Here is a 16449-nt window from a genome sequence, read left to right as displayed (position 1 = left end):
CATCTTCTAGTATTAACTCTTGCCGTCGATCTTTCTTGGAAACCGTATATTAAATCTATTACATAATTAGCATCTGCTAAGGTTGCATCTCTTTATCGAGCTCGACGCTTTCTTACTCCGGATTCTATTTTTTATCTCTACAAATCTCAAATCCGATTTTGTTTGGAATACTGCTTCCATATCAGGGGCGGTTCTTCAAATGATGCCCTTTCTCTTTTAGATTAGGTGTAAAAACGCATTGTAAACATAGTTGGATCTGCTCTTGCAGCCAATCTTCAAACACTCTCACATTGTTGAAACCGTTGCTCTTTCTCGTTTCTACAAATACCATAATGGCCAATACTCTAAAGAGATATCTTTAGAGTATTGGCCATTATAAGATAAAAGTATCTTGTGTATATATATATATATATATATATATATATAATATATATATATATATATATATATATATATATATATATATATATATATATATATGTAAATGTGTGTGTAGCAAAAATTAAAATATATTGGAAAAAGGTGAAATATCTTGATATAATGTTAAATTTCTGCAAATTTATGATACAACAATGGAAATGCAGCAAAATATTTTCCTTTTGGAAATAATAAACACTTTGTTATAATTGTTGTTTAAGGAAATGCAAACAATTGGTCTGACAAATTTGTTACTCTAAACACATTTAGCTGAGCAGAATTGCAAGGGTATTTGTAGAATCCTTTTTTAATGCCAAATACTTTTGCAACAATTATAACTTCATCACTTTCAATATTGTTAATAATTGCAACAACATTTTCATTTTTAAGTAAAGCACAATTGTTGCAATTTAATGTGGAACAATTAAACCCAGCATAGAGAACTCCACAATGTCCTAATGTTGGACCTTCATTGTGCAAATTTTTAAGAAGTGTTTGAAAATCAAAAGAATGCGTGATAGGATTGCTGTCTATTTCATCTCTTTCCGATAAATGCCGACACAACTGCTGGAGTAACATTCGACCAGATCTTAACATTCTTTTAATTGTGCCTAAAGTATTTTCAAATGGAAAGGCACTATATTCATCTAAAGAACCAAGTTTTCGTACATCAACGCAAATATGAGTAATGCTGTGCATTGTATAATTTAAAGAATATTTACCGTATAAAATTGGCATTTGTTTAACAAACTCATTAATGAGTTTTTCTATATAGTCAATATATGTCAGATAAATAGCAGGATTAATTAAAATGGTGATCGCCACATCCAAAAGCATAAAAAGATTGTATAACTTACCTTCAAGATAACTTCACAACACTACATAGCACCAAAACAGCCTAAACTCATTAGTCTTCCATCGATCAATATCTTTCAAAGTTCGCGGTTTACGGGAAAATTCGACAGTGACATGTGGTGCAAGGGTGTTCATCTCATTTGATATTAAATCAGCAATTTGCAGCTTATTTTAACGTCAATTACCTCGTAGTTAATGCAGTAATAATCTGCGTGTTGCACCAAGACAGACAAGATGCATGTACTCTAAGGGAAATTGTGAAACATGACCAATATTTAGTTTTAATAATAGTGGAACAACCTCAGGTTTATGGTGTCCTTCTTGTTCATAACATGCAAATGCAGCATCTGTTCTTCTTATTGAATTTACCTTAAGAAATGCAGTACTAATGTCAACACATTCTCCCTTTTGAATGCGCCTTTCACATCCGTAATAAGCATTGTGACCTTTGATACTTTTTATAAATTCAGGTACTGGTGCATTACAAAAAAAAACTTTAGCATGTATGTTAAAGTGAATACCATTCAAAAATAAACCATATTTTTTCAAAAAGCTAAATTCAGTAACAAAATCAGCTAAAAATATTTCTGCACTTTTCGGTTTACTCAATTCACAAAATATTAATATTATAAATGGCTTGTATAATTTTTTTCCTAGTTGAACCAAACAAAGTAATGGCAAAAGCTGTTTTGCAGAGCTCTTAAATTGAGGCAAGCTATCAATACTAAATACTAAATAAACATAATTATTTATCCAGTTATCACTGCATGTTACTGCAAGTAAACTCACTAATTTGCTTTTTATTCCAAGACAAACAAACTCTGTTTCTTGTTCATACATATCTCTTACAACTATGATACTAGAACTTTTACTTTTGAGTTATGTTCTTGCATCTTTAGGTAAATCTTCATGATACTTCAATAGTATTTTAAGTAAGTCTAAAAATGAACTATGTGTTATGTTATGTCTTATTGACCATTTTACAAGTAATTCCCTTAACAAAACTACTTCTTCTCTGTCATCATCACTATTTGAAAAAGTTGAATAGTATCCCTTGCCATCACTTGTAAGGTCAAAAAAGTTTTCACCATCCCTGAAAAATTATTATTACATAAACCCAATAAAAGTTGATTTAAGCTCAGTTATGGTCATAAATGCTTACATCATCAAGTAATGGTATGGTGTAATTGCCATTAACACTTATGTTATCCCCAATGTCTGCTTTATTACGGGCTGGTCATTTGAAGTAAAGGAATCGGATAGCAGTGTACCTTCATTATAAATATATTGGAAACTGCTAACTTTATTATTACATTCAGTGTCTTTTTCATTATTACAGGTCAATGCAATATCATTTAAATGTCTTGTAACAGCTCTTTTTATGTAGTTAGATTTTGCAGGTCGACTTGAAGATGTTTTATTCATTGCCTATTCAAAGAATTATATAAAAAAAATAACAAGGTATATCGCAAAATATAATTTAATTTATAAATTAATATTATATTACTTGTTTATTTCCTAATATTATTAGGCAAATAAACAAGTTTATATGTTGCAGACTGGATATCGTTTACTTTTGTTTTAATATGTAGCCCGTTTGTTTATTTGTTGTAAGCAAAATAAAAATTGACAAGCAAATATTAATTGCATTTTACTTTGTTGAGTAGTTAAGGTACAAAGTAAGTTATAATTTATATGTTAAAGTATAGTCTGTGATATACCTTATCATTTTTTCATTATAATTATTAGTAATAATGCATAAGCTAAACAACAATGTAGCATTATAAAAATAATTATGTAGGATTTAGGATATAGAAAAAAATCAAAATTAGTTTTGGAAACAACTTTCAATTATTTTTAAACTTTTAACTCTTATAATAATTAATGAATTTGAAGTGTGTGAATAAATATTCCTCCTTACCTTACCTTCAGTATAATAAAATTTGACGTAACAGCTATAAAACTAAATTTTAAAATTAAATGTCATATTTTAAAAAAAAGCTTTTTAATTATGATAATGAACAATTTTATAACTTGTATGGCTTTTATATTTTTTAACAAGGCAATTGTATTTATATGCTTTCTGTTAAAAGTTATTAACTTTTCTTGTTCATGTATTTATATAATTTACAAGTATTGAAAAAGTATGACCATTTAAAAAAACATAACAATTAATAACTATATAGTTTCATCAAAGAAACTATTATGTTAGTCCATTAGCTGTCATATATATGCATTAGCCTGTCATCTATATATACAAAACTTATCATATTTATATATATATATATATAAATATATATATATATATATATATATATATATATATATATATATATATATATTAATATATATATATATATATATATATACATTTATTTATATATATATATATATTTATATATATATATATTTATATATATATATATATATATACTGAGTGAGGCCCGGGCCATTTACAAATTTTGAGGCCCTGACCATAAAATAACTGCCATTGCATAATAAATAAAAAAACAGCAAATTAGTAATAATTTTTATTTCAAAATGCTTTTCTTGCTTTTGCTTTTGCAAATGCACTGACAACTGTTGAAAAATCGAGTTTTCTTGCAATATCACAGTTAATATTCAACATTGCAAGTCCATTCAAGCGTTCTTGTCCATGGTTGAACGGTTATAGTTCTTTACTTGTTTCAACACATTGAAAGACCTTTCTCCTAAAGCCACTGAGACAGGCAAACTGATAAAAATTCGTAAAGCAATTGATATGTTAGGAAAAACACCAGACAGTCCAAGTTCTAATATTTCTTGAAACAATTCTTTTGGTTTGCAATCTAATGTAAAGTTTGTGGAGTAAATTTGTTTCAGAAAGATTATCTCATAAGAAATATTAGGCAATATTTCCTTGTGGTACTTTTTTTGAAAGTTTGTTGTGGCACTGAGTAGTTCTTCATTGCTCATCTTGTTGAAGTGCCAAAGAAATCCAAAAATACTACAAATTTGTTGTTGTGACTCAAATCGACGTTTAAGACCTGCTAGAATAGAGCCGATTATTACATAAAATACATTGATTTTATAGTGCTGTTCTGAATCAAATTGTGTTTTCAACTTTCGAGTGGTAGAAAATTCTGGTGAAATGTCAATATTCATTGCATTTAATTTTGACTCACTCAGAACAGCATCCCATTTTTCATGAATCTGTTGAATGTTGTCCATGAGATTTTTAATGTTTTCCATTTCAACATCTAGAGTTTCATTTCTTGCCTCAATTATAAGATTGGTTTGGTGAATCATTGTGAGGAGCTTCATCCATAAAGATGACATTACAATGCATTCAAATTTTGACAAATACTTTTGAATGGACTGAAGTTCTGACTGAGCTGATACTGTGAGATTGAGAGATTGCAGCTCTTTTAAAGCTGTTCTCAGTGAATTCAAGTGACGGGCAACTGGTTTTACTGCTTCAATCCTTGCTGACCATCGGGTCTTGGAAATACCATGTAGTGAAGCAGGTACATCTTGCTTGAGAATTTCCCACCTTTGTGGACTACTACTGAAGAAATTGTACATTTGCTGCACAATTCCAAAGTAAAGAATTGCTTCTTTGCATGATTCAGCACAGTCAACACCAACAAGGTTTAAAGTGTGATTTCCACAGCTGGCAAACATACAGTTTGGGTTTTCTTCTAGCAAAACTGCTTGCACACCTTTGTATTTTCCAGCCATGTTTAGACCATTGTCGTATGCCTGACCAGTACACAGTTTAAAATCTATGTTAAACAAAGTTAGAACGTGAAGAATCCTTGCTGCAATTTCTTTTCCAGTTTTTTTTGAGTAATCGTCAAAATAGAGAAACCGTTCTTCAATGGAAAATTTAGATTCATCAATTTTAATATAACGGATAATGAAAGTTGTTTGATCCTTGTGAGAGCAGTCTGGTGTTGCATCAACAACAATTGAAAAATATTTGGTGTTTTGAATCTCTTCAATAATTTTGGTTTGAACAAAAGATCCACAGAGTTTAATAAATTCATTTTCAATCCGGGTGGACAGATAATAAACTTGTAAGCGCTTTTTGTTCAGTTGAGATTCATGAACCTTTTTCACATGCTCTGATAAAATTGGATCATATTTGCTGAGGAGCTCAATTATTCCGAGAAAGTTTCCATTGTCAGGGTCATAAATGTGTTGACTGGAACCAAATAAAGCAAGCCCACGTTCAGAAAGAAAAAGAATGACGTTCAAAAGGCGCTCAAGAAGTTATGTCCAATTACTGGTTTCAGTTTACAATTCTGTTATTAGTATATTATCAATAGAACTTTTTCTGATGGCTGCTCTACTGGCTGATTTCCATTTGACATGGAAATCAGCCAGTTTTGTTTGTGTAATACAGACATTTCATGTGCTGGTATTCGGTCTTTCAACTTTCTCCAACCCCTGGTGATATTCCAACCTAACTGTTCTGAAAAGGTGGATACCTTGGAATCACTTTTGTTCAAAGAAAGCAGGGTGCACAATAGAATGACTGTTGCACATCACTCCAGCAAAGCCAATCTCTTGTGCATATCTCACCATTGGGAAGAATTTTTGATCTCAGACGAGTAGGAAAGGCGTGATTATAAGAATCTCGTGGAATATTGTTTGGAATTAAAAAGTTTGTTTGGAAACTTTCTTGCATTTGAGTAATCTTTCGTTTGTCAACGGTGCCAATGTCAGACACAATCAATTTTGATATATTAGAACAATCTGATTCACATTTTCGGTCCAAACTTTCTGAATATGAAATTTCAGAATCAGAGATGCAATTATCATTTGAGATGGCTTGCAAATTTGTTTCCCTCTGCTGACTGTTGCTTTGGTTAATCAATGATTTTTCCCAATTTGATTCCAAGCTTTCTAAATCTGTAATTCCAGATTCAGAGACACAAGTTGTATTTGAGATGTCTTGCACATTTGTATCTATCTGGGGATTTTTGTTTTGTTGTAACATTGATTTTTCAGAAGATGTAGTTCCGGATATTTCAATATCTGATTTACCGTGTGTTGGGTTGGCTTGATTTTCCAGTGACCTTAGAAATGATGTTATTGACTTTAGGCTCTTTGTTTCTTCTTCAATTTTTTGTCTTTTTCGCCTTTTGGATGCACCACTTTCAAATTTTCTCTTCATGTTTAAATTTAGCAATGACATTAGTTTTAAAAGTTTTCGATCTTGCTGCAAACAACAATTATTAATGGCTGAATTAAAATAAATATCAGAACAAACTTAATACAACACAAATAATTTAATTAAAATAATTTTTCTTCTGAATAAAGAGCATCAAAAATTACATAAATAAATCAAACCACTCCTATAATAGAAATAATTGAGCCTAAAGAACTAATGGTGTTTCAAGTGAGTAGGCTATCTGGAAAGTCTGCGTATCTTCTAGGCATTCCTGCTAGTCCTAAGAAATGTTGTGGAAAGAAAGTTAGATTTACTCCTATAAAAGTAATTCAAAAATGAATTTTACCAAAAGTTTCATTAATGGCAAATCCAGAAATTTTTCCAAATCAAAAGTAAAATCCCCCAAACATAGCAAATACTGCACCTAGTGATAAAACATAATGGAAATGAGCTACTACATAATATGTGTCATGTAATAAGATATCTAGTGATCCATTAGCTAAAATTACACCAGTTAAACCACCTAAGGTAAATAAAAATATAAAGCCGGTAGCTCATAACATAGGTGTAGATAAATTAATTTTTCCTCCATACATTGTTGCTAATCAACTAAAAATTTTAATTCCTGTAGGAACAGCAATAATCATAGTAGCTGCTGTAAAATAAGCTCTAGTATCAACATCCATACCTACAGTAAACATATGATGAGCTCAAACAATAAAACCTAAAAAGGCTATAGCTAATTGAGCATATATCATACCTAAATACCCGAAAACTTGGTATTTTGAACTGAAAATAGGAATAATTTGTGAAATAATTCCAAATCCTGGAATTATTAAAATATATACTTCTGGATGACCAAAAAATCAAAATAAATGCTGATATTAAAATAAAATATGCTATTATTAAAACAGATCATACGAATAAAGGAAGTTTATCAAATGTTAAACCTGGTGTTCTTATATTGAAGATGGTTGTAATAAAATTAATTGCTCCAGCAATTGAAGAGAATCCGGCACAATGTAAACTAAAAATAGCTAGATCTACAGACCCTCCTGAATGAGCTAAAGGCCCAGATAAAGGGGGATAAACTGTTCAACCTGTTCCTGCTCCTTGTTCTACTAAAGATGAAGTTAAAAGTAGAATTAATGCAGGAGGGAGTAATCAAAAACTTAAATTATTTAGCCTAGGAAAAGCCATGTCTGGTGCTCCTATATATATAGGCACAAATCAATTTCCATAACCTCCTATTAAGACTGGCATAACTAAAAAGAATATCATTACAAAAGCATGAGCTGTTACTATTACATTATATAAATGATCATCTCCTATTACTCTTCCTGGTGCTGAAAGTTCTATTCTAATTAACATACTTAAAGCAGTTCCTATCATTCCAGAAAATGCCCCAAAAATTATATATAAAGTTCCTATATCTTTATGATTAGTTGAAAACATTCAACGTGTGATTCAATTATACACTTATCTTTTGAAAAAACAAATGATTTTCTAATTTTCCTACTACTGGAATTATTAATAAAAAATAAAAAAAAAAAAATAAACTAGAAATTATACTGATTATTATATAAGGGTTTTCTATAGGTTTAGAACCTAATCAAGTTAATAAAATGAAATTTGCTATAAACACTCAATATAGTAATTTTCCTATAGGTCTAAAAGTTAATGAAAAAAATTTATTAGTATGTAAAAATGGAATAGCAAATAAAATTATTATACTTAAAATTAAAGCTAAAACTCCTCCTAATTTATTAGGAATTGATCTTAATATAGCATAAGCAAATAAAAAATACCATTCTGGCATTATATGAACAGGGGTTACTAATGAATTAGCGTTAATAAAATTTTCTGGATCACCTAAAGTATTAGTATAAAAAAATACTATAAATAATAGAATAAATATCAATATAAAAAACCCATAAATATCTTTTATTGCAAAATATCAATGAAATGGAACCTTATCAAAGTTACTATTAATTCCTAATGGGTTACTAGACCCAACGCTATGAATTAGTACTATGTGAATTAAAATTAAAGATGCTAATACAAATGGGAATAGATAATGTAAACTGAAAAATCTACCTAAAGTGGCATTGTTTACACTAAATCCACCTCAAATTCATTGAACTATATCATCTCCTATATAAGGAATTGCAGATAAAAAATTTGTAATTACAGTAGCCCCTCAAAAGGACATTTGTCCTCAAGGTAATACATAACCTATAAAGGCAGTAATCATCATTACTATAAATATAGTTATACCTGAAAATCAAATAGGTTTTTTTTGATAACCTCCATAGTATAAACTTTTGCCTATATGAATATAAACACAAATAAAAAACAAAGAAGCTCCATTAGCGTGGATTGATTTTAATAAAAATCCATAATTTACATCTCTGCATATATGAATTATTGATTTAAAAGCTAGAACTATATCTCCACAATAATGCATAGCTAAAAAAATTCCAGTAATTAATTGAATTGCAAAACACAATCCTAACAAAGATCCGAAATTTCATAAATAATTTATATTTGATGGAGAAGGAAGATCAATTAAAGTAGAATTAATATGTTTTATAAGATGATTGTTTTTTCTAATCCTCATTAAATAGAAATGTTAGTATAAGAGCTAAATATTATGGAATCAATAAGTATATTAGGATAAACCCCTAATACAATAATAAACACTATTAATGGTAATAAACTTTGAAATTCAAAACTTATTATATCTCTTGAAAATTTTAGATAAGGCGAACTAGAACCAAAAAACATTCTATTGTAAACCCATAAAGAATAAATTAAATTTATAAAAACCCCTAATAAGATTAATAAAATTATAAACAAAGAAAACTTAAAAGCTGAAATTATTAAGAATAATTCAGCTATAAAATTTAATGTTAAAGGAAATGAAACATTAGCTAAAATTAAAGTAAATGTAATTATACTTAAAATCGGCATAGTGATAGTTAAACCTCTAAAATATTTTATAATTCTAGAATGAAATCTAAAATATACAATTGAAGTGATAATGAACAAACCTGAGCTAGATAAACCATGAGCAATCATCATTAACATTGACCCGACTAATCCTTCAATAGAATGTGAAAAAATACCTATAGTCACTAGACCCATATGAGAAACTGAAGAATAAGCAATTAAACGTTTTATATCTATTTGACGACATGTAGTTAAAGCACCATAAACTATGGCTATAATACTCATTATAATAATCAATGGATAATAAAATTGAGAAGCCAATGGAAAAATTGGATAACAAAATCTAATTAAACCATAACCCCCCAATTTTAAAAGTATTCCTGCCAATAAAATTGAACCTGCTATTGGTGCTTCTACATGAGCTTGAGGAAGTCAAATATGGAACGGTACCATTGGTATTTTTACAGCTAAGCCTATAAAAAACCCTATAAATAATCAAAATTGAATATTATATGGAATTTTTATGATTAATAAATTTTCATAGTTAGTAGTTCCAGTTAATGAATATATTTTAAATATACTTATTAACATCAATAAAGACCCTATTAAGGTGTAAAAAAAGAAATAAAAAGCAGCTTTAATTTTTTCTTCTCTATAACCTCATATACCAATCATAATAAATACAGGTATTAATATACTTTCAAACAAAATATAAAACCATAAGATATCTAAAATAGAAAATACTGTAATTAATAGAATAACTGACACAAATAGCAATATATTAAATTCTTTTTTAAAATATTTTATAGATTTTAAGCTTATTAGTATACACATAGGAATTAATAAAATACTTAAGCCTATAAAAAATGTAGATAAACCATCAACAGAAAAGATAAAATCATTTCAATTAATAAATATTGAATTTATTAGTAATCAACTGAAGTTTAAATTAAATTGAAAATTTAAAATTTTATGATTTAAAGTAAAAAATAGTATAAAATAAAATAACAACATTAAGGATCAAAACAAAGAAATATTAAAAATATTTTTATTATTTCTTTGAACTAATAAAATGTTTATTATGCTTAAAAACGGAATTAATAAAAGAAAGATTAAATACATCACTTATTAGGTAAACCTCAAAAAGCTCATAATAAAGAATTAGTAATAATAATAAATGATAGACTTAAAGGTAGATAAGATTTTCATAATAAACCCATTAACTGATCATATCTTAATCTAGGAAAAGAAGTTCTAACTCAAATAAACAAAAAAACAAATACAATCATTTTTAAAAAGAAAATAAAATTATTAATAAAGAAATAATTATTTCAACTTCCTAAAAATAAAATTACAAAAAAAGCACTAGTAAATATTATATGAGAATATTCTGCCAAAAAGAACAAAGCAAAAGACATCGAAGAATATTCTACATTATAACCAGAAACTAGTTCTGATTCACCCTCAGTTAAATCAAAAGGAGCTCTATTAGTTTCTGCTAATGAACATATAAAAAACATTATAGCTATAGGTCATAAAGGAAAAATATAAGAAATACTTTGACTTTGTGAGTTTATCAAAGAATAAATATTTAAAGTTCCAGCACATAGAATACAAGAGAAAACAACTAAGCTAATACATACTTCATAACTTATCATTTGAGCAGCAGCTCTCAATGAACCCAAAAAGGCGTATTTAGAGTTACTTGATCACCCAGATAAAAGTATAGAATATATGTTTATTGAAGAAATGGCAAAAATAAACATCACCCCCAAATTAAAATCAAAGATTAAGTTATTTGTCCCTAATGGAATTATTATCCAAATAAGTAAAGATAGAGTTAAAGCTAAAATAGGAGAAAATAGATAAAGAAATATATTAACATGATTAGGAATAATTAACTCCTTTGAAAATAATTTTACACCATCAGCTAAAGGTTGTAATAATCCATATATTCCTACCACATTAGGACCTTTTCTATTTTGACTATAACCTAAAATTTTTCTTTCTGCTAAAGTCAAATAAGCTACAGAAATTAAAACTGGAACAATAATTATCAAAAACTTTATAATTTCTAGTATAATTAAATATATATCTTTCATTATCCTTTTAATAAATTTAATAATTTTAAAGAAATAGATCCTTTTATTTTATAAAAAGCCACTATTATCGATAATCCAATAGCTGATTCAATAGCAGCAATAGTTATTATGTATATTGCTATTATTTGTCCTTCTAAAGAAAAATTAGTTAATGAACTTAATATAAAATTCATTGAGATAGATAATAATAAAATTTCTATACTAACTAGAATTAATATTATATTGCTTCTATTAATAATTATTCCTATAATACTAATACAAAACATAATTATTACTAATAAATTGAAATCAAATAGCATTATTCTCATTCTAAACCCCCTCTTAATCATTCATAAATTAGTCCTATAACTAATACAATTATAAATACATAAATAACAAATTGTGAATAATAGTCTATTAAATTTGAATTTACAGATCATGGAAATAAATAAATTATTTCTAAGTCAAATACTAAAAACAAAATAGCAATTAGAAAAAATCTTATAGAAAATGGTTGACCGGTTGAATGAAAAGGATTAAACCCACATTCATAAATAGAAACTTTTTCCTTATCTGGTGATTTAAAAGAGAGAAAAATTGAAAAAAACAAAACAACAGAACTAAGTAAAAAACTAATAAATAAATAAATAAATAAATTTAATTTCATGAATTGTTTCTTAAGTGTTGTATAAATATTTTTTGCTTCTTTAAGTTAAAATTATGAGTAATAGTTAAAACAATTACCCCTATCATCCCTATTGACAAAATAATGCTTATCAACATAAAATTTATATAATATTTAGAATAAAAAAATAAAACTAGATTATGAAAGTTATGATAATTTATTAAATTAAAATTTAAAAAATTATTATCTAAATAATAAGGTAAAGACACATTTTTGTTAATAACTTTTATAATTAATGAAGCTAAAACAATTAAAATTATAGGAATTATATTATTAATATTAGAATTTTTTCTTATTTGAATAATATCTAACATCATTATTACGAATAAAAACAAAATTACTATAGCTCCTACATATATTATTATTAGTAATAATGATAAAAATTCTAAATTTAAATTAATTAATAAAGCAAAAGAAAAAAAAAATACAGCTACTAATCAGAAAACAGAATGAATAGGGTTTAAAGAATTAATACACATTAAACACCCTAAAATTATTAAAACAGAAAAAAAAAAGAAAAATTCATCCATGATTGGATTATAAATCACAGGAAAAAGTTCCCTTTCCCCCACTATGTTACGACTTACTCTATCTTTTATGATCAAGGCGACGGGCTATTTGTATTAATATTTGCACTTATTCATTAAAACCTTATATTTTTAATTACTATTAAATTCTCTTTAAAATCACTTTACATTGATTATCCAAATATAAATTTATATTATAATATTTATTGTAGTACATAATATCCCTTTTTATAAAGGCCATAATATTTGACTTTATTCTTTAAAGAATTATTATAATTAAAACCACAAAAAACCACAGTAAAAAAACCACAGAAACTTAAATTTCCTCAGAAAATTTAAGTTTCTGTGTTTGTTTTTTTTTTCAAATGGTGTTTTAAACTTTAGTAAAGATTTCCAGGGAGGAAAACTTCTTTTATCAAAAAGTAAGAGTAGATCCTAAAATTAGCTACCAAAAACGGTTTAGATAATTAGAAAGAAAGACTTTGTGTGTCGGGAATACAAGGTGGAGGTGGCTCAATTATTATATGAGGATGCGTTTCTGATAAGGCCACAGGATTTCATAATATTTATACAGCGACAATTAACCATTATAACTACAAAAAGACATTTAAAAATAAACTTTTATTTACTGCGACATCATTTTTTGGAAAGCATAAAAATTGGACTTTTCAACAGGATAGTGCAACAACACATTGCTAACTTGGTTTGGTTTTAAGAGTGCTTTCAAAGGTAATATATTTTTATACCCTTGCTAGCACGACAGCCAGGTATAAACGCTATTAACATTTAGTTAATTTTGGAACCAAAATGATATATATTTTTTAATTTTTTAATTATTTTCTTTTATGCAATGTTTCCAAATAAAATGAAAAGATTTTTTAAAATTTTTTTAAAAAGCTTCAAAATATTTAAGAAATTGCTATAAAATTATATAAAGCCAGCTGAAAAGTTATTAAAATACTTGTTTTCAGGTTAATACCAATTTTTCTACATTTGTTACTCTACAAGATGCACAAGATGGTATGATTAAATATGAGGAACAAACTGCATCAAAGTTTTCAACATTTAAAAAAAATTAAATGTTTGGCGCAAAGTATGAAGATTTTTCATTAATTCATTGATTACCTTTTTACATATATTTTTGCTATTATGTCTTTGTTTTATCATTAATTTTATTACTTATAATTCCAGATAACTTGCAGGTGGATTTACTTCAATATAACACATCAACTCAAATTGTACAATAACAAAAAGTATTGTTTCCAAGTTATTATGTCTGATTTGAAAAGTAAACAACTAGAATATAGAATATTCTATATTCTAATATAAAATAATAGCTGATCTGACCCGCAAAAAAAAGGGTCTTTGGAATCTATTCCAAATGAGCTTTTCTATACTTTTTCCTTATATATATAAATATATCCTAGTTTTCCAGACCCGGATGAAAATATGCTCGAAAGGGCACTACAACTACTATTAAATTCAGCATTATTTTATACTATTATCATATTAGAATATTCTAATAATCTCTAGAATATAGAAACTAGAATATTCAAATATAATATAACTAAGATATTCAAACCCCATATGCACTCTCCGTTTAGAGCCTTTTTTCTCTTGGATTCTTTTTAGGTACAATAGGAACAAATACGAATGAATAGTAGAAATAGGTGTATTGACACTGTGATTTTTTTTAGATTTTGACTTGAAAACTACAAAATACTTTTCAAAGATAAAAAGAATAAAGCTCATCAGCAAATTATATTTAGTGGTGTTCCATTTATCATTGTTGGCTCTAAACATCTTGGCTGCACTTAGGGAGTCAACCATTCTATATCGCGAAAAAAGAGAATCAAAAGAAAAACTAATGGCTAAAGAATTTAAGTTATTAAGATCATTTAATTTTTAATTTTAACAGGATGTAACTAAATTTTGTGTAAAAAATGTTTATATATTAACTAAATAACGCTAAGATACTTTATATTGTTCTCTTTTTGGATGCTTTACTATATACTAGTTTAAATATTTTTTTATTTTTATTGTTATTATTATTATTATTATTGTTATTTATAAAGATGTCACGAATATTCTGTTACTATTCAGTATTTGTCCTATTCGGCACCTTTTTTTATTATTCGGTATTCGGCCGAATATTGCAAACTATTTGGCTGAATACCGGATACCATTTTTTATATTATGATAAAAAGATCTTATTAATAAATTGTTTATATGACTATATGTTTGAATGACTTTTTGAATTGCCTGTCACTCTTTTCTACAAAAAATTTTGCTTTCAGCGGAGTTCTTACTTATTCTAGCCAGTTTTCATTATATTGTAAACTATAAAAAATTCACGTAAATAAACGTAATATGGTTAACTTTTGATAACATTTACTTTTCTTCTTTTTTTACTTTCAGATAAAGCACAGATAAAAAAAATATAGTGAAAAACCATTAGGTTTTTCACATAAAATTGAATAAAAGAGAAATATTCGCTGGAACAACAAGACGTATTACAACTCTTTCGCAGAGCTTCTAAAATAATATTTTGCTTTGCTCTTACTGTGGTTTTTTTTATGAGGTTGGACCTGGAAATAAAAAACAAATTAAAGTTAAGCAATTTAAAAAAATAAAATCAACCAAGAAAGAACTTTAAATTTTTTCTTGTATCACTTTTGCTTTTGACTTAAATAAGTAAGGGTTATGCCATGTAAAATCATCTAGTTTTTAAAAAGTGGCCCAGGGTACCATCTCAAATTTGCTTCGAATTTTGACCACCCACAGCTTTTAGGAAAAAAATACAGTTCTAAAAATTTCAGCTTGATTGACGAAAAATTTTATATACAAAAATTATAAGTGAATTAATATTGAACAAAATCGGAAAAATTTGATCTGGAGCTTTCAGTAGATTTTTTCGATTTTTAACAGATTATCTGAAAAAAATCGAAAAAATATTTTAAATAAAATAGATGATCACCTGAAAAAAAAAAGGGTAACAGTTTTATCTATTTTTGTAGTTTTTTTTGACTAATTTAAATAATTTTTGAGTTCTTGTACCTCAAAGTTGCTTAATAACGCAATATTAGAAAAAATTTTGGAAACTTTAATTTGTTACAAATCAATACCAACAGAGAAGCTGTGCCAGTTTTTTGTTACTTTTGAGTAATATGAGTAACCACTTGCGGAAAAAATTAAAATTATGTGTTAAAGTTTATTTTAGCACTTGTAGTAGCCTGTTAAAATATCAATTTTTTAAAAAAATACGATAAATAACATTCACTTTGTAGGCATATAAAGTAGCGTAGAAAGTTAAACAAAATAGGAAACTTTTTACTGGAAAAGTTTTATATATAGATAATCACCAAAATCGATTTAAAAACTTCTACTTTATTTTAAGACATGATTGTAACCCCATGACTTAGGTGTATATTTTTAATTTTTCCCTGATTAAATTTAGTCAGTTTTTTCTAAAATAACATTATCAGTGCCTTAACTTAATTTATTTGATATAATTTTATATTATGTATTTGTTAAATTTTATGCATATAATACAATTATAATGATATAATTTCACATGGTTATAATATGAGAGTAAAATACTTCAATTGCTTCAAGAGTTTTTATTAAAATCTAAATCTGCCCAGTATTTTCTGGATTTTATTATTTTAGTTTTTAATATTCCTAGAACCAAAAGCTAAAATATTTTGTGCGTGCAGAAATAATTATATGTAGAAATAGTTTATTGGTTGCATTTTATACAGTTTTAATCACATT

At 26.9% G+C, this 16449-nt stretch overlaps 1 protein-coding gene across 1 annotated transcript; it reads right to left on the bottom strand.

Moving 5' to 3' along the window:
• Nucleotides 1-1464: 1464 nt before the first annotated feature.
• Nucleotides 1465-2112, bottom strand: LOC136082551 (uncharacterized). Its single transcript, XM_065801962.1, has one exon. It carries the CDS (start codon nucleotides 2110-2112, stop codon nucleotides 1465-1467), a length of 648 nt encoding a protein of 215 aa, XP_065658034.1.
• Nucleotides 2113-16449: the final 14337 nt, after the last annotated feature.

Source organism: Hydra vulgaris, chromosome 07 (assembly GCF_038396675.1).
Source record: "Hydra vulgaris chromosome 07, alternate assembly HydraT2T_AEP".
Classification (NCBI taxonomy): domain Eukaryota; kingdom Metazoa; phylum Cnidaria; class Hydrozoa; order Anthoathecata; family Hydridae; genus Hydra; species Hydra vulgaris.
The sequence above is the reverse complement of the archived record's forward strand: the minus strand, read 5'-3'. Positions and strand labels throughout refer to the sequence as shown.

What these genes read in the sequence shown, in the direction of transcription:
- LOC136082551 (XM_065801962.1), bottom strand. Translation starts at nt 2,112, where the DNA reads ATGTATGAACAAGAAACAGAGTTTGTTTGTCTTGGAATAAAAAGCAAA.